The sequence below is a fragment of the Convolutriloba macropyga genome, chromosome 4 (assembly GCF_964194025.1).
Source record: "Convolutriloba macropyga chromosome 4, txConMacr16.3, whole genome shotgun sequence".
Lineage (NCBI taxonomy): Eukaryota > Metazoa > Xenacoelomorpha > Acoela > Convolutidae > Convolutriloba > Convolutriloba macropyga.
Genome location: NC_134471.1, coordinates 56249511 through 56274780, shown reverse-complemented (window position 1 = coordinate 56274780; position 25270 = coordinate 56249511). Strand labels below are relative to the sequence as shown.

The following is a 25270-nucleotide window of genomic DNA, read 5'->3' as shown; positions in this document are numbered from 1 at the left end:
GTTATATGTTTTATACTCATGTTTATGAATTAAACTAAATTGAGTTTCACAACTTTTGCTTTCAGACTGATGAATTTGAACTTCCCTTTCAAGAAGAACACCAAAACTTTTCGCCCACGAAAAGAAATTCCGAAAGGTTCCAATCAGCATGTTCTTTTGGAGCATGCTGCAAAAACTTTGGGAACCGGAAATCTAAAGTTGGCTGTAATGCTACCAGAAGGCGAGGACCTGAATGAGTGGATAGCCGTCAATGTCGTTGATTTTTTCAACCAAATTAATATGCTGTACGGAACATTAGTCGACCACTGCACGGATGTATCGTGTCCGAAGATGTCGGCAGGTGCTAAATATGAATATCAATGGTCAGATGAACGAAATAAGAAACCGATAGCATGCAGTGCTCCAAAATATATGGACTTCCTTATGACGTGGGTTCAAGCACAACTCGACAATGAAGCCAAGTTTCCATCAAAAATTGGAGTTCCGTTTCCTAAAACTTTTCAAGCAGAAGCAAAAAAGATTTTGAGAAGGCTCTTTCGGGTATATGCCCATATTTACTATCATCATTTTGAAACAGTTCTCGAGTTGCAAGAAGAGCCCCATCTAAACACATCATTCAAACATTTTGTTTATTTCGTGTCAGAGTTTAACTTGGTCGACAAAAAGGAGCTGGCTCCATTAGCTGACCTTATTCTTAAACTGGTACCAGATTGTGCTCTTTAATCGCTTATCATCTTTGTTGAACTTCTTATTTTCTTTTCTACAATTTGATTTGAATTATGACTTCGATTTCAATAATATGCTTTCTGAAGCAAGGCTGCCTTTGACACTGGAGTTTTATAATTGCAATATTTCATGCGGCAGTTGGTTCATCGGTTTCATAAAATAGTTTGTGGTCTTCACTGTCTTCTCTATCAGCCTGTTTTCATGCCAACCGGTTTCATACTTAGTTTCTACATTCTAAATTGGCGATACGGAAAATTTATTCAAATGCGGTTTTGATAACAATATGCTCAACTGTAAAACCTAATTTAAGTAGATTACCTCTGTTTTTTTACGATTGTTCTTTTTTAAGCTCTCAGGAGCTAGAGTTTGGTAGATTTCAAGCACACAATTGAAAGCAATCATTTAGGGAACTGATCGGAATAAACGCTCACATGCAGTAACTGACAAGGATATAATGAATGTATTAAAAGGAAAAGCTAAAGGTTTAATATTTGTATCAATTTCAGATTTGGCTGGTCAAGATGTATATGCCAACTAAAACCATTCGGGAAATCCACAATGCTCTATTCAAGGATGGCGTCCTCTGCGCTAAGAAGTGCGAGATCTCGATGCACCCAGAACTGAAAATTCCCAACTTGTACGTCATCAAGTGCATGGAGTCCCTGAAGTCACGAGGATTCGTCAAAGAACAATTCGCCTGGAGACATTATTACTGGTTCCTGACCAACGAAGGTATTGAGTTTCTCCGAGAACGATTGAACCTTCCACAAGAGGTGGTTCCAGCAACCCTGATGAAAGCCCAGCAGAGTGCACAAGCTGCTCCTCCGGCAGCACCAGCCAAACCTGGTGGATTTGGTCGAGGTCGACCTTTGTAGAGACAACATCGTTTGAGTCGAAGCGAAATAGTTGACATTAAAACTCAATTAATTTGTCATTTTGTTGTCAATAATTCGCTTCATCCTTAATTTGCAATCGTGGTTGATGTGGAAATAAAATTCATGTTTTGACCGCGTGGAATTTTTCTTTAAGTGGAGTACTATTTTTGAGCATGTTGACCGACTGTATCTTAGAAGTACAACGATAGCCCTCAAGCAGCATTCGCAGAAAATAAACTGCTTGATAAAAGCCAAAGTTCAAAATGCAGTTTATGGTAAACTACCTGTTTTCGAAGACTAATAGTCCATAGAGTTTTGGAGGCTTCTCTTTATTTCTTTTAGCTTACTGAAAAAATGCAGATGGAAGCTTTTCCGACACTCAAGTAAAATCCCTTTAGAATTTTTATGCCAGACTTGGAAACTTCTATCTGTTTTCTTCGTAAGTGGGCTCAATACCTATCAAAAATCTGATTATTATGCCTCGATTACAATAAAAGTCAAAAGAAATGTTCTAAATTATATCGCCTGTCGACTTTAATAACAGCCAATTTTAATCGTGTAAACTTTGCTGCATTTTAACCAGCTTCCTGATCTATTACGACAGAAATTGGAGTTTTGATATCGCCTACTTTGTTCTCAAGCAAAGGCAAGGAAAATGCTTCACTTAAAAAAGTCTATTTTTGATTTACATTTTGCAGTAGGGCTAGTCTTTTAACAGCTGTTATGTTGACGGCTCTTTATCATTAAGTGAAAGTTTTTTAGTGACCTCAAACTTTAATGTATCTATCCTCAGATTTTAGAATTGTTTCGCAACGAGAACGTTTGGAATCTTTTTTTATTTTGTGCCGAATTCAGTGATGAGACAGAAATTGTGTTCATTGATTATTGGTGTAGAAAGCTGGTTTCTTTGGCCGAGTTTTCTTCTGGTGTCTGCAGCTAATTTTAGAAATTTTGTCAACGATTTTCGTGAGCGATTTTTGAGTGGAGATTTTGTCTCGCCCTAACAGGAGCTGAAGCAAAAGTTTGAGTGACTTTGTGACGTGAAAATTTTAAGAAACTGATTTCAAGGAAAGAAAATGGCTTTTGAACAATTTTTATGATACTCGCGATTTTTTCTTAAATTCTTTTTTAATAGCCGCCTCAGCTTCTCAGCTGGCTATTATAGCGCTCCTTTTTTACAATTCAAAGAATTTGAATTGTATTGGTGTTCTGTCTTTTTTGAAGATCTGTTTACACATTTTCATGATTTTTCAAGTCAATTTGGAGTAGTGATTTTGGTCACACCGAAACAGGAAGTGGAGCGAAAAAGCGAGTGGTTTTGCGGCGTGACGTTTTTTCACTCTAATTTTAAAGTAGAGTGAGAAAACGGTGTTTGAACAAAAACTCGCTTTCTGGCTCTTGATTTTTTGTGCATGTTTTTTTTTCAATTTTTTGGATTGAATTTTTTTCTTAATGGTTTTCCCAATCCATTCATAGTTCATTCTACGGCTAGGTTTTTTGTATGAACCAAATTTTTCTTTTCTCGTTAGTGATTTTTTTGTTCACATGCGGCATTTTAACTTTGATTTTCTGTTTTTTTATTTTGATCAGATTTTTTTTGGAAATGGTTTTCACTATTCATTCATAGTCCGTTCTAGGTCTATATTTCTGCTTAGTCAATGACAATTCTTTGAATGGTACGTCAGGACTTGTCCTGCTATGTTTTTTTACTTTGTCGAATAAAGTTTTTTCGATTTTCCTTAGTTCACAGCTTGTTCAACATTTCGCGTGAAATCTTTTAGACTTCTCTAGGCTAGTTTCCCTCTTCTATCATTCTGCTATAAGTGTTTTTGGACAGCAGTTGCTCATTAAAGCAGTTCAAAATGAACGGAGTCAGCATCAAAAAACGAAATCAGAAAGAAACGGGATAACCCATAAAGCCCAGTTTGATACCCGTAACTCGAACTTGGTTCTTATTTGTTACCATCTCTAAAGCTCATTGGTAATGATACTAAACGCTGTTTTCTCTCACTGTGAAAGAGGAGTCTGTTCAGCAACGGAATGACATCAAAATAATTTGAACTTTTATATTGTTCTACAAAAATCATTTTTCCATTTTTTTCTCTACTTTCAATCCCAATCGTGGTTATGGGAATCAACGGCGGCTATTTTCCGCCCTTCTGCTGGGTATGTTTTTACTTGAGTTTTTCAGAAATGCTTTTGAAAGTTTTGTGTGAGGTTATTATTGGCGTTATCTTGGCATTATTATTACTTCAAGATTTCTGATGCGACCTTACAACGTCACGATCACTTCAAATCGGCGTTTTGTTCATTCATTAATTCAGTTTTAGTTACCGAAGTTATGTTTACGACTAGAGCCTTTTTCAGCTCTATAATTTTCTGGAAGGTACTTGAAACAGTAGGTTAAAGTCAATACGTTACATGAAAACTAATTGTTCAGGTCAAATTTCTGAACAATTTTGAAGTATAGCGAAAAGAAGTTGTTTTTTATTCATGCTGAGTTTTTTTATGGAGCTAGAAATGTTTATGTGAAAAAATTTGTTGCCAAGGGAACATTTTTTGTTAACATGAGGCATTTTTAAAAGTTTTTTTATTGTTTGAACTTAAAATTATCTGGTTTTTACTGATTTGAAAACCTATTGGTACGTTTGGCACCACTTTTGACCATTCTGGACTAAAGTAAACTTGGTGGAGTTCTGAGCTTTTGTCATTCAATTTGTTACTGTGAGTCTTTTTGCAGTTTTGGTTTTGTTCTTACAAATCTCTAATCTATATCTGGAGTTCATTGGTTGCAGATGTGGTTTTGATGATCCCGTTTTGATTCGGTTGGTATCAACTTAGTTTTGTTTTGATGAAAAAGCCATACTACAAAGTGTCCGAAGATATTGCTGGAGCTTTGCAAATTTTTCAGAAGTTTTTGACAAAAGTTAACGGATTTCGATCCTTTTTTGTTTTTCTTGTTCGTTAAATCTCGGTAAATGATTTCCGTTGAATTTTTTTAATCAATTTGTAAATCATTGGTTGAATGAAAACAAAGTCAGAGAAATCTTTCGAGAGAAATTGTTGGATTCGCCACTTTTGGAGGATTTAAAAAAATCAGATTTTTTTTCTTTACTTCCTCCGCTTTTGCCTATCAACTTAACTTTTAGAGGTTTGCTGCGGTTGATGGCAACTTTTGCTTTGAATCGATTTCGGCGTTTTCCTGCTTTGTTTAACTATTATTGGGGCGAGTTTTTTTGTTCTCATTTTTCGTGAATAATTTTTTGATCACTTGATTTAGCTTCCTCGAAATAAAATTTTCAGTACTGAAGTTAACTTTTTTAGTTTAATGAGATGATCTTATGTCAAATAAGTTTATCTCACTCTAACTGAGGGATATTTGAGGGTAGATTCACATTTTGTATGTTTAAATCAATTCAAGACTTCCTAACAATGAGAAGAAAAACCTTTCTTTTCATGAATTTTTGTTCGAAGTCTGTTTTTTGCTCTCAAACGAAGTTTGTAGCAATTATATAAGTCCTGTGCCCTTTTTATTGCGGTTTTTTGTGTGACCCATTTGACTTTTTTTCCTCGAAAACGGGATAAACTAGAGCTCGCAGGACATTTTTGGTCACATGCGGCATTTTAACTTTTTCACTATTCGTCACGCTCACTTCACTTACAACGTCACGCTCACTTCTGATTAACGTGGACGTCAGGCAACTCAATAGCCAGTCAAAACACAGTTGACTTGCATCGATAATCGATGCTATTATTAATTGCTCTTAAAAGAATTTTGTGGCAATTATATTAGTCCTGTTGGTCTTTTTATGCGATTTTTTTGTCTGACTCATTTGACTTTTCGTCCTCAAAAACAGGATAAACAGGTAGCACCGAGCGGGCATAAATTTCTCTTGGAGCCTTTCAGCTCACTAATCTCTGGGTGTGCGATTCACAGAAACTGTTTTGGAGACCTATACTTATGTTGTGAAGAGCGGTTCTTGAGAAATTGACCCCCCCCCCCAACAAAGCAGAAAAACGCCAAAATCGATTCCCCGCAACATCCCCCCTCATTTCACCCACCCCCTCGCCAATCCCCACCCCTGCACATTGCATCGTTCAGGCCGTAAGGGCCCCTGTGCAGACTAAGACCCCCATCCCGCTGTTGCCCCTGCCCCCATCAGCCCTAGAGTCAAATGTGAATTAGTTGTTTCATGGCTGAAAAAGCTGTCAATCGTTTCATTGCTTGAAAAAGTAAATTCTCAACATTCCTATTCACCTGTTAATGAATAAATGAGAATAAGTAATTATTAATCTTGTTATGAATGGTCGGTCAAGAAGCAATTTGGAGTCAAGTCATTTTCTGGTCAGTGGCTATTCAAATGACATCTGGCCAGCAGAGTGGAAAATTGAATTTAAACAATGAACAATGCTTGCGGCAACTTTCAAATACAATAGACTATTATCAAGTACAGAGAATTGACAAGAGCGAAGAAACTGCAAATTTTTGTCAGTTGAATTAAATTGGCATAGTGGAGAGAGCAAACAAAGAGCTCTTATCAGGTTTGTTTTGTGAACGGTTTGTTAACTTTATTAACTTTCAACAATTTTTGAGTGGCAATCTGTTTAAATGGAAAATCACCTGACATCTTATTAATCATTTTTTGTTTCCTTCGGACCTTCGATATAGATCATTGATAATTTCGAAATTTTCAAGCTAGGAACTATTTTGTCACGGGAACTGTTATTTTCACTCGTAAGGATGAGAGTAAAAAATTATTGGTGAAGTAAACAACCTAATCAATGCCATTTATGGCCAACAGTTGTGCCGTGAAGTACCACACTACCATGTTTCTTTAGCTCGTGCTCGAATAATATTGTGGATCATGTAGACTCGAGGCGTCGTGGAAAAAACCATTTTATGCCCTCTAAGGGTGGAATTCGAAACAATGTATGACCATTTTGTTTTCACCAATTAGATAATGAAGGATGATTTTTCAAGTTTTTCCCATTTTTATTGTTTTCTCTTCGAATTAATTAACTTAAAAGACCAACAAACTGCTATTATCCTTAGGGTGCTGAGGGTTAGGGCGGAATGAAATGAATGCTAGTAAGAGGAGCAATTGCTTAAATTTGTTGACCCAGCAATCATCCATTCCAATGAAAAAACTCCTTTAAAGTGCAACAAGGAAACTCGGTAATCAAGGTTTTGCACATGTCCGAACCCCGCTTTGTCTATTAAGTCTTACCCCAATACTAAGTTTCACAGTATATAAATAATGGTTTTTGGGTAACAATTAGCAAACTTTAGTACAGAGTTTCTGAAATTTTGTGTTCGCTTTTTTCTAGCTTCTTAGGAAGTGATTGCGACTTTTCGATAGTGAAACTAAGACGTAAGACCACAAAATGACAATAAATACAATAGAAACAAATTCACAACCAGTTTACCAAAACAAATTGTTGAAGCCATTAAATTCAATCTAACTTAAATCATTATATGTGTACAATTAGGCCTTCTTTCAACGGCAATTCGACCTTTCATAAATGTGATAATGTGACAGCAAATACGTGCAAATATTGCAGAAGAAGTAACAAACTCATAAAACAATTATTTTAGAAAACACGCTAAACATTTATATTGTTCCAATAGAGAAAGTATGGAACCTTTCATTAAGGACACATAGTTAAATATTTGAAAGAATTGAAATTAAAAAGGAGCAGAGATCAAAATTAACCAATACTTTCGAAAACAAATTAATTCAAAAGTCATAGGAGCCATTATCTATTAACTGAAAACAATAACCAGACTCAGTAATACTTCCTTAGGAAGCCAATTCGATTGTGAATTAATGAGATTTAGTCATGAGAATGGTAAAACAACAAAAAAAAAGAAAAAACGAAAAAATTCATCAGAAGTTAACGAAGTGTCAAAGCCACTAAAACCATGAGCTACCCTTTGAAAACATAATATTTGTTTGTTGAGCCTCATTTGAACGTAAATTGGATCTCTCCTTAATAGTTGGAACCTTGATTTGATAACTTACTTGTCCATAATTGACGTGACAAAGAAAACAGAGTTTGAACAGTTTTTTTTAAATATGCAGTTCCGCAATACAATCCGAATCATTTTGATTGAAAAAAAACACGATGAGACTGTAGATAGCCTTGCTATTGCTGCCTAGTCTATAGAAAACACGTATTTGATCCATATCAGCGTAATAAATAATTTGGCAAAAGAGATCTTAAGTTGAATAAAAATGACGCTAAAAGTGAAAATCACTTTAAATATCAGATGTTCACAAAAACTTTAAACCCCGATAATTCCTCGAAAAAAAATCAAAAAACATTTTATTTAAAAACTGTGCGCAGGTTTTCTATTGATACTACTCACAACTCTCTAGTATGGCGAATATATCGATCGGCTAAATTTGATTGACCAAAGAAATAGTGACTTAAATGAGCTGTCGCGTGGGTACTTTGGTGGGCGGCGGGGTTTGAGACCCTCCGTGGTCACACCACACCCCCTGGTACGACAGTAGTGAAGAAAACAAGATACTGGTATTATAGTTTTGTAGTCGTTACGTTTGAAATAATGTATTTAATCAAGTTAATCAGTTTATTAATCACGTGTATTAATTATTTTCGGTTACTGCTTTCGTTGATAAAGTCCAATCATATCATCTTATTGTTTTTGATATTTTTCTAATTTGACTGCATTTGCTCTTAATGTTGTCTTGCCCATTTCTTTACTTTGCTCTGTTCTTATTTCGAATGTGTGACTGACTATGAGCAGGTTATTTCAGGTTTAGTAATAAAACCGACCAATCAACATGGAATCTCTACTGAAGAATGTGTTAGACATGGCGTTGAATTGTGTGAACAGTTTTGATAGACAGACTGCCTTCTATGCAGCTGTTGGATCTGCGTCTTTCTACTTCCTTGTATTCCCAGAAATACAGAAGGTCTTCGAGTTCAATGCTATGCCGGGTTGCCAAGTAAGTTATGAAAAAAGAACACTAAAGAAAGAAAGAATTAATTTCTCTGGTGTTAATAATTAACAAAACAATATATAAATATATTAATTTAAGAGACCCGGAGGGGACAGGGTCTATGAGCGGTCCGAGCTGTCCGCTAATTCCTGCCCCTCGAATGAACCACTTATTATATTAATATTTTATTCAAAAATTTCAAAAAATAAGAAAAAACAAATGTTTATTTTGGATAATGGGTTAAGTCTTGTTTTTCTGTTAAAGTATGGTGCCATACTATTTTATCATGCTAGAATCGCCAGTCACTAGTGGTACTACATTGCTTTTAGCGTTCAAAATTTTTTTCAATTTTCCACAGAAGCCATTCCTATCTGGGTACTCCTTTAGCATGCAGGAAAAGGGCAATGAAATTTTCTAGCTCAAAAGCTGAAAATATGTTTCTCTAATTCTTGGTTATTCAGTAGATAAAAATCTTTTAATTTATGATAAAATACGCTAATTGCGCGCATTTGTTGTATTTCCTGTTAAGCACTCAAAAAAGTTTTGCCTGGCAACAACATTGTACAGGTTAGCAGCTCTATACCTCACTGAGCACCTTTCAATTTTACGTTTACGAAATGTTTCATTTTAAAGTCAGCAAGTACCACTTCTAGGAATTTTTGATTTTTCAAAGACAAATAGGTCATTCAAAAATGTTTCAGAATGTAATTGGTTTAAAGACCTTTGAAAAAATTTATTTGCTCATAGATGTGCAGTTCATAGACCGTAAGAATTTGTTTCGAAACAAGTATATCTTCGCTGTGATACATACGTTTGCAAAAATAACTAAATTAAAATTTTTTTCTGAAGGTATTTTTTTGAAACAGAGGAATAAGATATACATTCGTAAACCAAAATACCATATTGGATGATATGGTTAATATCGTTTGTAATGTTTTTTGTAATTTTGTATTAACTGCCTCTTAGGAATATAGTGTCTTAACTTAGATATAATCCCGCATTGTTTTCCTAGTCTCTTTTTAACATAACCGACGTGTGAAAAAAAACAAAAGTTTACTATCCAAAATCATACCAAGATATCTACACACAGGCTAGAAGGGATTGGACAGTCATTAACAATATAGCTATATCCGGAAGCACTATTTCCTGTATTCATTTGCACTTTTTTCGTAATGTTTAAACACAATTTACTGGAATTCAGCCAATTGCTTATTTCGTTTAACTCTGAGTGAATTTCTTTTTGTGTAAGTCCTATAAAGCAAATATTCTTGTCAAAGAGTGTAGTTTCGCTAGCTTTGCTACATGAGGTTAGATCATTAATATAGATTATAAACAACAGTGGACGCAATATTGATCCTTGAGGAACCCCGCAATTTATTGGTAGCCAAGAGGAAAAAGCACCATTTAATTCAACTTTGGTGTCTTAGTTAGCTATAACTAAAACCAAGCTCTTGCATCACCCTTTACACCATACGATTCTGGTTTATTTCACGAAGTATTATTATTTATTGTGTCAAGTGCCCTTTTGAGGTTCAAAAAACTTATAATTGAGTCGTTTATTGGTTCGTATTTTTTCATTTGGATGAATTAGAGCATCAATTGTCTTGTTTTTTGGGAAAATCAAACCGTCTGTTGGTGAATAAATTGAACTTCTCAAAGAAATGGTATAATCTATTGCACATCACTCTGTTAAAAATTTTCCTCCAATTTACTAATAAAGATATTGGTCTGTAATTGTTTCATCAGTTTTATCACTTTCGATGTGCAGTGTTAAAATTTTTGCTTTTTTTTCATTTCACCAAAGAATTTTCGTTTCTTGAATGGTAGATTGATTAAATACGTCAACAATGGCGCTACATTTTGGTTTGTCGTTTTCACTAATGCATTGCAATTTTCATCTTCCCCAGCTAATGTTTTATTATCCAAGCTGTTTATGATCACAATAAGCTCATTCTCATCAGTTTCAAACAGATACATACTTTGTATTTGACTCTCTACCGGTTTTAAGGGATGATGAGGAATTTTTCCTAATCCTTTAAAGATTTTGTTGGATCAATTGGCATAATCTTTCTTTGATATTTTTGCCTTTCCATTGGAGCTGAAGAAAATGTTTTGACTACGAATGCTTTTCCGACTTAAATCATTGAGTAGTTTATATGTCTGTCTTGAGTATCCAACGCATTTAATAAAAGTTTTTTAAAAATACTGCATTTTATATTTTTTGATGAGTATATCTAACTTACTCCTAAGTTACTTGATTTTGTCCAAGCAACAGAGTTTTGATTGTTTCCATTTGCAATGAGCGTCAATTTTTTGTGTTGTTTTCAATCTTGTTGCATAGCCATTTTGGAATTTTAAACTTCGAAGCTATAGAGGTTTTCATAGGTGCAAATTCGTTTATTATCTCCAGGAAGGAATCATTGAATAGCTTGAGCGAATTTCGCACATTTTTTTGATGCCTTCTGGTAATTTTTGCTGCATTTCGGATCTTTGAGAAATGATAAATAGCGACAAGTTTGCGTTATGTCCTTGGTACCTGATTCAACGTTCCAGTTCAACAGAATCGGATAATGATAGGAAATATTTTGAAATTGTAGCACCTCGTTATTTTGAGCATCAATATTTTGGTGCATGAAATTATCAATACATGTACTTGTATAATTTGGATACTCTCGTAGCATTAATGTCGAAGATCTCGAACCCATTTGATCTGATGGAATCAAAATAATCATGAGTAAATTGCTTTTTCTGAAGTATTTCTATATGAAAATCGCATTGAATTTGAGGTAGTAGTTTGCTGGTATTTTTTCAGAAACTCATCAAAGACTTCAAGGAACTTAAGCTTGTTTGAGCGGGGCTTATTATAAATTACTGTTACACTGAAGTTGTAACCTTTTTTTGATATTCTAGTCGAAACTGCTTCGTCAAAGTTAGTATCATTTTCGGCCCTAAACAGTATAATTTCGGGACATGTGCTCTCTAAATTTTAGTTAATTTCAAGTTTTGGACTGTATTTGGGCCGCAATCTCTCTTCTCTTGTCTTTTTCAATCTCATTAAATTCCATGTCTGTACACTTTATGATTTTGTTCTGCAGAAGATGTTTGCTCCTGCGTGTCGAGAGAAGAAGATAGAGCTGTTCTCTACCTTGAAGGAGAACCCAGTCAATTCCGATGGCGAAGTGGTGGTGTTGGAGCTTGGAGTTTCTTTCGGACCCAATCTAGAATACTACCCTAAAGGTTAGTCCGAAGCTGGATTTGCATGGCAAAGCATGATACCTTATTTAGTAAAGATCCCGCTGACGTTGATTTTGAAGCTTCATCAGCTGCAAGACATCGATGGTGATCGAACAGCTATCTTGATTTAATAATTGTACCGTACAACAGTAGCCCAATGGCTGATTTACCTATGAAAAAGAGGTAGGGCTATGAGGGATTATCGTCTCTGTGTCGGTTGATTATATTAACTGCGGGAATTAATGCTAGACTCGAGCGGACTCCAGCAAACAAATTTCATGAGTTTTCAATACTACCTGTGAACAAATCCGACTGAACGTTCCTGCGATCATAGAAGTCAGGTCTTGTGCGTTAGCAACAATTATCTCAGTATATGTTAGAACATAAATTTTAGTCGTTGGAGGGAGGGGGAGGGGGGGGGGGGGGGTGGTTGACTGAGGGGGTCAGACTTCTAAGATTGTGAACCGCCTTTCTCGCCTTAAATTTACCTCTCCTCAAGAGTGTCAGGACAATCTACCCAATACCAAAATACCCAAGGTCATAATACCCATTTCTAAAATAACCAATGTACCAAAATACTCAATGCCAACATACCCATAATTTAATAGTTATAATCCATAAACGTACAATCCCACATTTAATTTATCAGTCTGCAATTAAGCACAAATTAGCCAATTAGACCCAATTTAAGTAAACAAGACGCTAAATTATCACGACATGTTTTGAGGCGTCATTCTACTTGTTGAATATCTTGAGGCGTCATTCTACTGCCATTTTCACTTGTGCCAAAGTTTTAACACAATATATGCGAACTTGGCTTAAACGTTTATGAAACCAAAAAACAACCCAGAACTAGCATTGACGTTGCGAATGATTCCTGCTCTGTTTTGTCCCTGAAACATTGGTATCTGCCTCCTCCGATCTCGTAATTGAGGAAATAAAAGATGTGAAATTGGTAAAATAGACACAGAATATTTGCATATGATAGAAGAGCTAACTTCGCACTTTCAGAGCACTCACTTTCAGAGAACTTACATCCGAGTTAAGAAAATTGAATAAAGAACCCCAATATCCATTTGCCCTCTGCAAGCACAACAAAGATTCAGCTGAAGGCTTTGCAAGAACTACAAATGCAGTTGAAGGCTGGCGCTTGGGCGTTACGTCCCATTTTCAAGGCAACCATCCTTGCATTCGGACTTTTCTGGAGAAGATATGACCCCATGCGGCCAGTCAAAAGTTCAACATTATCAAAGCTTTAAACGGAAAAGACAACAAGAGCCAAAAGAAAAACAGAGTTCTGAATGAAAACGTCAAATTTTAGAATTGATGATGCTGTCTCATAATTACCTTCACTTGCTTTTTATACACATTCGTGAGCTTTTATTGTTTTATGTGCCTTTTGTGGTGATACTGAATAATTTTTCCGCAAATCCCATTCTTAGAGTCTAGTAAGGAGTAAGGTTCAAGGGAACTGCTCGGCATTAATGACCTTCGGCGAGTTTGACCTGTTTATCCTGTTCTTGAGGACGAAACATCAAGTGGTAAAGGGAAAAAAACTATCTGACGAAAAGTCGTTAGTAGGAAAAATTGTATTAAAAAGAGTAGCAGGACTAATATAATTGCTACAAACTTCGTTTGAGAGTTATGAAAAAGGATATTCCGTTCTTGTATATTCGTTTTTTTTCACGCTTAGCAATGATTTCCTTGCATTTTGAACGCAAAAACAACCGACGAGGCAATTTTATAATTTCACACAAATAATGTTATCTCAAAATGCGTCATTATTTTGCGATTGCTCCATATATTACAAGAGCTTTTTCCAAAACCGATTTTCTTATGATTTACAAAAGTATGGCAAGAATATTGCAAGAATTTGTCTTTTGGTACAAGATCTTCTCTAACTCGCGCAAAACTTCAAATCTTACAAAATGGCCATGATCGATAGACCACGCATGCAATTTTACTGTACGTAGCAGTAATATAGTAGCTTAATTAATATAGGAATCACTTTCGTGGGATCTGACTTGCATGACTTTGGGAAAGACCAGCTGAGAGAAAAGTGCACGTCTCTGGGTCTGGATTTCAAAGGTTATGTCATAGCATCTGCCGAGGATCTCTCCCAGATCCCAACCAGTTCTGTCTCCGCCATTGTGACCACTCTCGTCACTTGCAGCTTCAAAGACTGCATCAAAGCATTCCGAGAGATACATAGAGTAAGTGCATTTCATTTTTTATGGCTCACTGGTTACGTGTCGTTAATGATTACATGGCTTCTTTTGTATTAAAGAAATTTTGTAGCTTCTCTGTGGATTTGTAGGACACATGCGTGATCAATTTCGGCTAAGTATGTCGATCCCGAGAAACTCTGCGAAATATCAAAATAAAACAATTTTTTCATCTTATATAATTCTCTTGTTCAATGTTTAAATCACACTTTTGGCTGTGGAAGAATACTTGTTCATAGCGGCGTAACTCTAACTTCAAGACACAGTTTAAATGTTTTTGTAGGACAGTTTAAATTTTTGAAAGCTTATATTTGCATTTTCAAAAATAATTCATTTTTTAAAATTGATTAATAACGTTCGTGTAAAATTTTAACACTGCTGGGTTATTGAATCACGTTTTTGCGTAGAATTCAGTTATCTTGCTTATCAATTGCTTGAAGATTTTCAACTGGAGAAAAGTGAATGGGTAATATAGTTTTTGTTTAAAAATATTTTGAGTTTAGGAATTTAGTTCGAGCTTAGGAATTTAGTTCGAGTTTAGGAATTTAGTTTAGAGAATATTGTACCGAGAAGAGTTTAGTTTAGGAGTTTAGAGAACATTTATCGGATTTGCAGTTGCAGCTAACGAAAAAAAGTTCATCGGAGTTATAAAAACTTTATTAGATTTTTTATAATTAGCCAAACTTTTTTAAATGAAAATGTATGGTGTGAGTTCGCTTGTTTCTTCTTCAGCGTTTTATAAGTTTTTCAATCAATATACTGTCAGTGGCTAAGTCTTTTAGAAAAAAAATGTTAAAATCATTGTTCTATTTTGCATTACTACAGAAACATTTGGAACCAAATAAGTTTTTCTGGTAAATGAGAGTTTTTTGTTGGCAAAACAGTTGATGATTTAGATAACCAGTGAAAAGATTTTCCGACAAAAATAAAATTTTAAAGGTTTCTAAGTACTTTCGCTAGCATTTTGGTTTCTACGGTTGTTTTTAAGTTAATCAAAATTGGTCCTAAAACAGCAATTTTTTAATGAAATAATTGAAGCTCTAAATAGAAATTTTCTGGCCTTTTTCAGTCTCGGAGACAATGAAAAGTTGCTGCAAATTTGATAGATTATAGGCCAGTGTGTCAAAATGATAATATATTATAACAAATTGTATTATAAACCAGAGTGTCAAAATGATAATATATTATAACAATTTGACAATAATAACAATTTGTTTGAAAAATATATTCTTTATTGCAAGCATTTGCTCTTGTTACAGGGTTATCCTTCAAATCTTTCAAATTATAGAGTTATCTTTCAAATCTAGTGATCTTTCCCAGCTGCAAATTTATATACGTTTATTTATATCCTGTTCTTAGGCTTAATTGTTTCCACCCACATTAGTATACTCAAATAAGTTTTTTCTCGTTTTTGTTCCGTCAATTTTGGCCGATCGATATATTGATCGTATAAAATTGTGAGTAGTATCATTTGAAAGCACGTTCATCCTAGTCTGGGAAAAAATGAGAGGTCGCTGCAAATTTGCTAGATTATAAGCCAGTTTGTCAATATGATAATATATTATAACAAATTGTATTATAGGCCAGTGTGTCAAAATAATAATATATTATAACAAATTGTATTATGAGCCAGTGTGTCAAAATGATAATATATTATAACAATTTGACAATAATAACAAATTGTTTGAAAAGTTTCAATTCTTTATTGCAAGCATTTGCTCTTATTACAGGGTTATTCTTCAGATCTTTCAAATTATAGAAATATCTTTGAATTCTAGTGATCTTATCCAACTGCAATTTTATATACTTTTATTTATATCCTATTCTTTGGCTCAATTGTTCCGACCCACTTTAGAATACTCAAAATGGGTTTTTTCTCGTTTTTGTTCCGTCATTTTTGGCCGACCCATGTAATCATTGTATAGAGTTGTGAGTGGTATCATTTGAAAGCACGTACATCCTAGAATATGGAATTGAAAAGATTTTTTACAACGTTCGTTCTTTACAGGGAGTTATCGAGGTTTGAAGATTTGTGAATATTCGACAGTTTATATTAACTTTTTCCTTAACTTTGACAAAAATTTTGCGCAATTTTGCTTATAAAATAAATAAGAAAAATGTTCATATTTTACTGGTACAGTATTATTATTTTTGTTAAGGATAGAAGAGCCTTGCTGAATCGTTTGATTGAAAATTTCTCTGCCAAAATCTTTGATAAAATTTTCAAAATTCGAATCTTTTTCATCAAAAATTGCATAAAATATGCTTTTCTTGGTTCACTCTGTTGAAGCTTGTCAGAGGTAGAGAGCTTGAAACCGCTGACACAGACTCTTCAAACTCCAAATTAGAGCTAGTTGACATTGGGTTCCCTATAAAAGTCTTCTAGAATTAAAAGTTTGCCGCAAATTTAACTCAATAATTATATAAAATGCATCATTGTTTTTTTATTTTTGAAATATTTGACTTAACAATTGATCTAATTCACAAAAATTTGGAATAATTGAGCGATTTTATGGTCGTACGGCAAAATGAGGAATAAGTATGATAATGGATTCTTACAATCGGAATTTTTTTATTTGGGGCTGCCTTTTAAAATATTGTGCTTGTTTTTTAATGTTAATTACTGACAAAATTTTCAGTTTACGGCTCAATTAATGACAGCTCCCATTTTACGTCAAAATGAGGCCAGATGTAGATACAGTTTGTGTTCAGAGAAAACATAATGGTTTTTATGGCTTTGACGAAATAAAAATTAACTGAATTCTTTTCTTGCTTTCAATTGGTATTTTTTGCAGTCTGATTGCCCATTCTAATTGATCAGCCATCCAAATGGCTCTGTCAAGTGGGGTATTGAAACTATAAATTGCTTTTGTTTGTTATTTACTGTCTCTTATGACATTGAGTGTAATAGTTTTAAGAAAATTTTAATGATTTTTTAAATTTTTTCATTTGTTTAATCTCATTTCTGTCATTTTTAAGCTTATTCTCAGTAAATACGGGTTAATTTTTCCGGTTAATACGGGTTGACCATATTTGCGGTTCGTTTTTGTTTCTTTGGTTAATTGTCACAATACTAAGAAATCCAATTGGAAGAAGCGCTTAATCTACGTAATTAAACATTTTTATTGCTTGTGTAGCCTATGGTTTTAAGGGTTGAGACACCGTTCTCTTTTAAAACTTGGTAGTTTTTTTATTTTTGCCTTGTTTTTGTTTTTTTTGTATGTCATATATTGGGTAATAAAAGATTTCAATGGCCAGCTATAGATATATAAACGAACTCAATTATTAATACCGGTATATAGCTAATTGTTCTAGTGACTTTCAAATTAATTTTTTTCAAAAAAGTACAACTTTTCTTAAACTTTTCCCTTTGTTTCCCGTTTTCCTAACTTTTTCGTATTTTACAGTTTTGCACCATTTTCGTAACTTAGCCGCAGTATTAATAGATCTTTTTAATTTTTTCTCGAACCAAACAATATTTTTTCTTTTCAATAAGCGTTTTGACTGATGTCTTTAGGGCTTAGTCAATTAGTTTCAGAAGAATTTTGTGAGCTTTAGATAATTTTCAATGTTTGTGGTTCTTTTCGCTGTCATTTTGAGATAGTCCTTTCACTAAACGCCTTTATGATGATCAGTGGAGTCGCAAGTGAAGATTAAAATTTTGGAGGTTAATATATTATAAATATCTTATAATATATCCTATAATATATCTTATATCTTTAATGGCTTCAACACTGTGGTTTCGTAAAGTTGTTTGAAAATTTTTAGTTTTGCTTAAAATTGTTATTTTTTAGTCTTATGACTGAGTCTCAATAATAACAGGCGCAATTATTTTTCTAAAACCATGCAAGATAAACTCTCTATTCTTTTAGTTGAAAGCTTGTGTTTGTTATGATTTTTAAAAATATTTGTTTTTTAAAAAAGGCAAGGGATTTTTGAGCTTTGCCAATCTTATTTCTATTAATTGTAGATTAGTTTCTCTATAGATAAATAACATTCATGTCAAAGTTTAACACTGCTAAGTTAATTTATCACGTTTTCCCGTAGAATTCAGTTATCTTGCTTATAAATTGCTTGCAGATATCCAACTTGAGAATAGTTAATGGGTAATTTAGTTTTAGTTCAAAATTTTTTCGAGTTTAAGAATATGGTTTGAGTTTAGGAATTTAGTTTAGAGAATATTGTACCGAGAACAGTTTAGTTTAAGAGTTCAGAGAACATTTATTGGATTTGCAGTTGCAGCTGCGAAAAAATTTTATCGGAATTATAAAAATATTTGAAAGATTTATAGTTAGCGGAATTTTTTTAGATGAAAATGAATATGAGCTGGCTTGTTTCTTCTTCAGCGCTTTATAAATCAGTCTTTCAATCAATATACTGTCAGTGGCTGAGTCATTTCGAAAAAAATGTTAAAATCAATGCTCTATTTTGCATCACTACAGAAACATTTGGAACCAAATAAGTTTTTCTGGTAAATAAGAGTCTTTTTTGGCAAAGCAGTTGATGATTTAGATAACCAGTGCAAAGGTTTTCCGACGAAAATAGAATTTTACAGGTTTCTAAGTTTCTTTCGCTAGCATTTTCTTTTCTCTGGTTGTTTTTAATGTTAATCAAAATTGGTCCTAAAAACAGCAAATTTTTAATGAATTAATTGAAGCTCACAATAGAAATTCAGGCCTTTTTCAGTCTCGGGGAAAATGAAAAGTCGCTGCAAAGTTGATAGATTATAAGTCATTGCGTAAAAATGAATATATATATATATATATATATATATATATATATATATTATAACAATTTGACAATAATAACAAATTATTTGAAAAATAAATTCTTTATTGCAAGCGTTTGCTCTTATTTCAGGGTTATCGTTCAAATCTTTCAAATTATCGAGTTATCTTTCAAGTCTAGTGATCTTTCCCAGCTGCTGACTTTTATACTTTTATTTATATCCTATTTTTAGGCTTAAATGTTCCGACCCACTTTTGTATTTTCAAATGGGTTTTTTCTCGTTTTTGTTCCGTCAATTTTGGCCGATCGATATTTTCATCGTTTAGAGTTGTAAGTGGTATCATTAGAAAGCACCTACATCCTAGTCTCGGGGAAAATGAAAGGTCGCTGCAAATATGCTAGATTATAAGCCAGTTTGTCAGAAAGATTATATATAAATTGTATTATAAGCCAGTGTGTCAAAATGATATTATATTATAACAATTTGACAATAATAACAAATTTGTTGGAAAATAAATTTTTTAATGCAAGAATTTGCTCTTGTTATAGGGTTATCCTTCAAATCTTTCAAATTATAGAGTTATCTTTCAAATCTAGTGATCTTATCCAGCCGAAATTTATATATTTTCATTTTTATCCTATTCGTAGGCTTTATTGTTCCGACCCACTTTAGTATACTCAAATGGGTTTTTTCTTGTTTTTGTTCCGTAAATTTTGACCGATCGATGTAATCATCGTATAGAGTTGTGAGTGGTATCATTAGGAAGCACGTAAACCCTAGAATAAAGAATTCAAAAGATTCTTTACAGAGTTTGTTTTTTACAGGGAGTTATCGAGACTTGAAGTTTTGTGAATATCCGACAGTTTATAATCACCTTCCGTAACTTTGCCAAAAATTTTGCGCAAATTTGCTTATAAAATAAAAAAGAAAAATGTTCATGTTTTTAACGGTACATTGTTATTATTTTTGTTAAGGATAGAAGAGCCTTGCTGAATTGTTTGATTGAGAATTTCTCTGCCAAAATTTTTGATAAAATTTTCAAAATTCGAATCTTTTTCATCAAAAATTGCATAAAATATGCTTTTCTTGGTTCACTCTGTTGAAGCTTGTCAGAGGTAGTGAGCTTGAAACCGCTGACACAGACTCTTCAAACTCCAAATTAGAGCTAGTTGACATTGGGTTCCCTATAAAAGTCTTCTAGAATTAAAAGTTTGCCGCAAATTTAACTCAATAATTATATAAAATGCATCATTGTTTTTTTATTTTTGAAATATTTGACTTAACAATTGATCTAATTCACAAAAATTTGGAATAATTGAGCGATTTTATGGTCGTACGGCAAAATGAGGAATAAGTATGATAATGGATTCTTACAATCGGAATTTTTTTTGGGGGGGGGCTGCCTTTTAAAATATTGTGCTTGTTTTTTAATGTTAATTACTGACAAAATTTTCAGTTTACGGCTCAAGTAATGACAGCTCCCATTTTACGTGAAAATAAGGCCAGATGTAGATACAGTTTGTGTTCAGAGAAAACATAATGGTTTTTATGGCTTCGACGAAATGAAAAATTAACTTGAATTCATTTCTTGCTTTCAATTGCTATTTTTTGCAGTCTGATTGCCCATTCTAACTGATCAGGCATCCAAATGGCTTCGTCAAGAGGGGTATTGAAACTATAAATTGCTTTTGTTTGTTATTTACTGTCTCTTATGACATTGAGTGTAATAGTTTTAAGAAAATTTTAATGATTTTATGAATTTCTTTCATCTTTAATCTAATTTCTGTCATTTTAAAGCTTATTCTCAGTAAATACGGGTTAATTTTTTGGGTTAATACGGGTTGACCATATTTGCGGTTCTTTTTTGTTTCTTTGGTTAATTGTCACAATACTAAGAAATCCAATTGAAAGAAGCGCTTAAACTACGCAATTAAACATTTTTATTGCTTGTGTAGCTTATGGTTTTAAGGGCTGAGACACCGTTCTCTTGCAGAATTTAGTAGTTTTTTATTTTTACCGTTTTTGTTTTTTTTGTATGTCATATATTGGGTAATAAAAGATTTCAATGGCCAGCTATAGATATATAAACGAGCTCAATTATTAATACCGGTATGTAGCTAATTGTTCTAGTGACTTTCAAATTAATTTTTTTCTAAAAAGTACAAGTTTTCTTCAACTTTTCCCTTTTGTTTCCCGTTTTCTTAACTTTTTCGTTTTTTACAGTTTTGTTCCATTTTCGTAACTTAGCCGCAGTATTAATAGATCTTGTTAATTTTTTCTCGAAGCAAACAATAATTTTTCCTTTCATTAAACGTTTTGACTGATGTCTTTAGGGCTGAGTCAATTAGTTTCAGAAGATTTTTGTGAGCTTTAGATACTTTGTTTGTCAATGCTCAATGTTTGTGGTTCTCTTTGCTGTCATTTTGAGATAGTCCTTTCGCTAAACACCTTTATGATGTTCAGTGGAGACGAGGTTAATATCTTATAATTATCTTATAATTTATCTTATAATATATCTTATATCTTTAATGGCTTCAACACTGTGATTTCGTAAAGTTGTTTGAAAATTTTTAGTTTTGCTTAAGTTTGCTATTTTTTAGTCTTCTGACTTAGTCTCAATAATAACAGGCGCAATTCTTTTTATAAAACCTTGCAGATAAACTGTCTATTCTTTTAGTTGAAAGCTTATGTTTGTTATGATTTTTAAAACTATTTGCTTTTTAAAAAAGACAAGAGATTTTTGAGCTTTGCCAATCTTATTTCTATTAATTTGTAGATTATTTTCTCTATAGACAAATCACATAAATGATCTGGTGAACTACATTTTAATCTGCATTACTGTTTCATTTTTCTCAAATAGTCTTTGACCACGGTACTACGAATTTTCATAAAATTTGAAGACAACTACGAGTTGTCTTCAAATTAGTATACATGCACATTTTTTCGGGTTTTTTTTCACAGTATCACAATAACGGGCGGTTCTGTTGCCATTAAAAAATTAAAGTTGTTAGTGAACAGCTTAATGTTTATTTTGCAGGGACACCGCTTTCGTGCAATTTTTGATTTTTTTTTTATTTTTTACCTGTCTGCCGTTCTTTTTGTTGTCGTATGACATATCCTGGATAATGAAATGTCTCAGTCAGTTTCTATGGAGGTATAAACTGATCTCTCAATGTTTTCAGTTGATACATAATTTTTAAATCAGTTTGACATTATTTTTTTTCAAAAAAGCTAACGTTTTTTAAACTTTGCCCTTTTGCTCTTTTGTTGTCGACCTGTTATCAAGTCGCTTTGAGGAAGAGTCCCGTACTTTTTATCAATGAAGTGCAGGTTTGTTTTTCTTAGTATAGGTTTTATCTGATGCCATTTTGGTTTGGCAATTAATTGTTTCAAGAAAATGGACAACGAGTTTTGGTCGTAATTAATATTTATAATTATTTGATTTTTATCCCTGTCTTTTCTGTAGTCATATTAATGACAGGACTTTTCGGTGATAGTGCTCTAAGGTATATTGTTTTGTTCATTTTGTGGTTTGTTGAACAATATGTTATTTTTTAATTCTCTTCCTCAATTGGTAGACAATTAAGTGAAAAATGTAGATGAGTGGTGTCGGAACATTATGTGCGAACGCACATTACCGAGCCTCCTTGTTTGTTCTTAAAATGAGTAACGGAAAGAATCATTTATGAGAAAAATCATTCGAGCATTTCATTACCTCATTGTGTAAAAATTTCACGAAAACGATGAGCAAACTCCTTACATCCTAATGCTGACGTAAGATAAATAAAAATAGATTCTTTGTCTTTGTTTTATAACAACTTGTTTGAAAGATTTCAGTACACTAAGTTTTAGTTGCGCGGCGTTTGAAGTACTGATAAAAGACAATGTGTTTATGTGCTAATCATTTTTCTCAGTCAATTTCTTGTCTTCTTACTTTCTATGGGCATGATATGTGTGCACACAGGTGTTGATTCCGGGAGGCAAGTACTATTTCTTCGAGCACACAAAAGAGTTCAATGGGAGTCTCAAACAGCACATGTTCCAATTCGCAGCATTCCCTCTCCTCATCAGCCTCTTCTATTGTCACAACAGGTATTAATCTTCAGAGTTTTCATTTCAAATATAAAATTGTGGAATTTTTTCCATCAATCCCCCCTCAACCTCATCTTGTACTTTATACGCCCCCGTTGTGCGAATACGTGCAATTGTTAATTATTATGTTAAAATAGAACGTGGCGCGCTAGAAATAAATAACGTGGAAGCAATTATAATGCAAACTAAGCGGGGAATGGGGTGTAATTAAAGGAATGGATTTTTTTTAGGCTAGCGCATTTTTGAGGTAACATCTATGTAAGCAAAAAAAAAATGTTTATATTAGACTTATTTGCAAGTTCTAGTGCAATAACAGACTTGGAAATATATTGTCACTAATAGTACTTATCCGTAAATTTTGCATAATTCATTTTAATCAGCAACACTGACACCGATTAAGTACTTAAATCGTCTTTGAATGTTTTATTTTGTTCAGACGCACACAGCTGCGTGACATTGAACAGATATTCGGGGCTGACAATGTGAATGCGAGAAGAGAGATGATAGAATTCGGCGTGAACGATCTGATTGCCCTTGCCATTCGACCACACGTTTACGGAACGGCCACAAAAGCGCTCTACTAGATATGAATATCAAACTACGAACTTGGTTCTTTTGAGAAATAGAGATTGATTTGAAAATTGTTTCCTCATCTTCAAGAGCCAAAACAATCAAGTGTCACAAATAAATCCGCAACGATCAATGGAATAGATCCCAATTTTTCCCATTGAACTTAATTCAATATAGAGATGCAAGGTATTAATTAAATAGTGATTTGTATAATTTGACAAATTCTATCCCATTTCAATTAATTTTTTTCCTGTTTTCTATTCAATTTTAAGAACCAAGTGTAAAATCAGCGAGGTGCTGAAACCAGACTAGAGAAAACTTATGGTGAACGATCACTTATTTGATAAAAATATGCTTTAACGCGCAAAAAAAATCCCACTTTTGACAATCAATTGTTCACCGAAAACTGGATTTGAAATATTATCTGAATGCGCAGTATGTAAACCTCAAGTGACTTTTTATGTGAAACCCACTTCCCTTTTTACATCGAAAATTGCGTTCGAACCAGGTCGGGGTAAGCAATTACTTGTTTCATATATAAAGAGAAACAAATTTTACTGTCGAAGGGTTCATTCGTCAACAAAGATTGCTGTTAGTTTTTTTAAGGTTAGGTACTTGCGGGTAACCAAATTCAACTTTTCTAAGGACGTAAGTTAAGATTTACATGCCTCGACATCTGACGTTTCATGGGCTTGAAACTTTATCCGCAACAAACTCTAGGGAAAAACGGGGCCACAAAACTTGCTAAACATTTCTGCTAATTAAAAATTGTTTGATATTTGACAGAAATTATTGTTTGATATGTATAGAAGCATTCTCACAAGAGCATCATAAAGACTCCCCCTTTATCAACAATGAGTTGTTCCAAAAAACCTTAATGTAAAATTTGACTTGACGGCTGAAGTGGAAATGAAAAACGGGCTAGCCAAAGCGCGTATGAAAGAGGAAATAGGACCAGCGAACGTACCGTGAGCCGATTTTATAGTGAGCACACGCTAGTGTCCATCTGGTCCAACACAAGCCCAAGAGGCCAATTTCATTGAGGGGTCATCCTTCTGTATCGAGACAAGATTAGCTCTAAGAGGCTACTGGTTGGTCTCACTTCATTGAGATCTCTTGAGTAGTGTTGGCAGGTACTCTTTGACAAGTCGCTTCCAGAAATGGTTCATAAAGGATGAAGATTTTTCCATGTCGTGAGCTGGCAGAATTTTATCTGTCAAATTTTCCTGATGGCAGAGAGTTAATTGGAGGACTGATCAGAAAGTAATTAGGTGGGCGGGGCATCCCGTTTTCTGGGAGATTAGTGACACTTTTTGAGATGTCGGAATTCAAGATGGCTTTGCTCTCTAACAGTTTTGTTTGGAATACGTCACGTGGCAGCCGTCGTAAGCCTAGAATCATATGAAGCGCTATTTTCGCTGTCTGCAACGCGCTCCTAAAGACTGCGAAAAGAGTCCATAGGTCACGTTGATTTTCCAGGTCGCGTTTGTAACTGAAAGAATTTTGAAGGTTTACGGCTGTCGAGTCAAGGTTTTCTTTGTGTTTTTGTTGAATAAGTATTTAAAAAAATTGTTTTTTTTTGTATTTTTTAAATTTTCAAATGAAAAACAACTACTGGTATAAAAGAATTTGTTTGAGTCTGTTGGGAAATTAAAAGCTGGAAGATGAGCCATGATCAAATGTGTGTATCCAACGTCAAATCATTGGCTGAAGAAGCAGCAAAAGTTATTGCCGAGTAGAAGTTTAAGCAAACAAACTAAGTGATATCATTGCTGAACAAACGCTCTTAAATGTTTTGTTACCTTATGAATGCAAAAGCCGTAAGAACGCTCTAAGTAGAAGCGCTTGATC

The 25270-nt window shown here is 33.8% G+C and overlaps 4 protein-coding genes across 5 annotated transcripts in view; 3 read left to right on the top strand and 1 right to left on the bottom strand.

Moving 5' to 3' along the window:
• Positions 1–25270, bottom strand: part of LOC142338539 (40-kDa huntingtin-associated protein-like) — a 238221-nt gene that overhangs the window by 95949 nt on the left and 117002 nt on the right. The window lies entirely within an intron of this gene.
• On the top strand, positions 70–1055 carry LOC142338538 (MOB kinase activator 1B-like). The gene has a single exon (XM_075388327.1). The coding sequence runs from the start codon at positions 70–72 to the stop codon at positions 721–723; it is 654 nt and encodes a 217-aa protein (XP_075244442.1). The 3' UTR covers positions 724–1055.
• LOC142338537 (small ribosomal subunit protein eS10B-like) lies at positions 1228–1738 on the top strand. Its single transcript, XM_075388326.1, has one exon. The coding sequence runs from the start codon at positions 1248–1250 to the stop codon at positions 1599–1601; it is 354 nt and encodes a 117-aa protein (XP_075244441.1). The 5' UTR covers positions 1228–1247; the 3' UTR covers positions 1602–1738.
• Positions 6005–23679, top strand: LOC142338536 (thiol S-methyltransferase TMT1B-like). 2 transcript variants are annotated; one of them, XM_075388323.1, is made up of 6 exons: positions 6005–6143; positions 8384–8575; positions 11665–11806; positions 13805–14016; positions 22722–22849; positions 23286–23679. In XM_075388323.1, exons 2-6 carry the CDS (start codon positions 8411–8413, stop codon positions 23431–23433), a joined length of 795 nt encoding a protein of 264 aa, XP_075244438.1. In that variant the 5' UTR covers positions 6005–6143; positions 8384–8410; the 3' UTR covers positions 23434–23679. The 2 variants fall into 2 exon arrangements, with proteins under 2 accessions (XP_075244438.1, XP_075244439.1); XM_075388324.1 differs by lacking the exon at positions 6005–6143 and having other exon boundaries at positions 8273–8575.

Coding starts and splice junctions, on each gene's coding strand:
- LOC142338538 (XM_075388327.1), top strand. CDS start 70: ATGAATTTGAACTTCCCTTTCAAGAAGAACACCAAAACTTTTCGCCCA.
- LOC142338537 (XM_075388326.1), top strand. CDS start 1,248: ATGTATATGCCAACTAAAACCATTCGGGAAATCCACAATGCTCTATTC.
- LOC142338536 (XM_075388323.1), top strand. CDS start 8,411: ATGGAATCTCTACTGAAGAATGTGTTAGACATGGCGTTGAATTGTGTG. Junction 14,017..22,721: donor CATTCCGAGAGATACATAGA/GTAAGTGCATTT, acceptor GTGTGCACACAG/GTGTTGATTCCGGGAGGCAA. Junction 22,850..23,285: donor CTCTTCTATTGTCACAACAG/GTATTAATCTTC, acceptor TATTTTGTTCAG/ACGCACACAGCTGCGTGACA.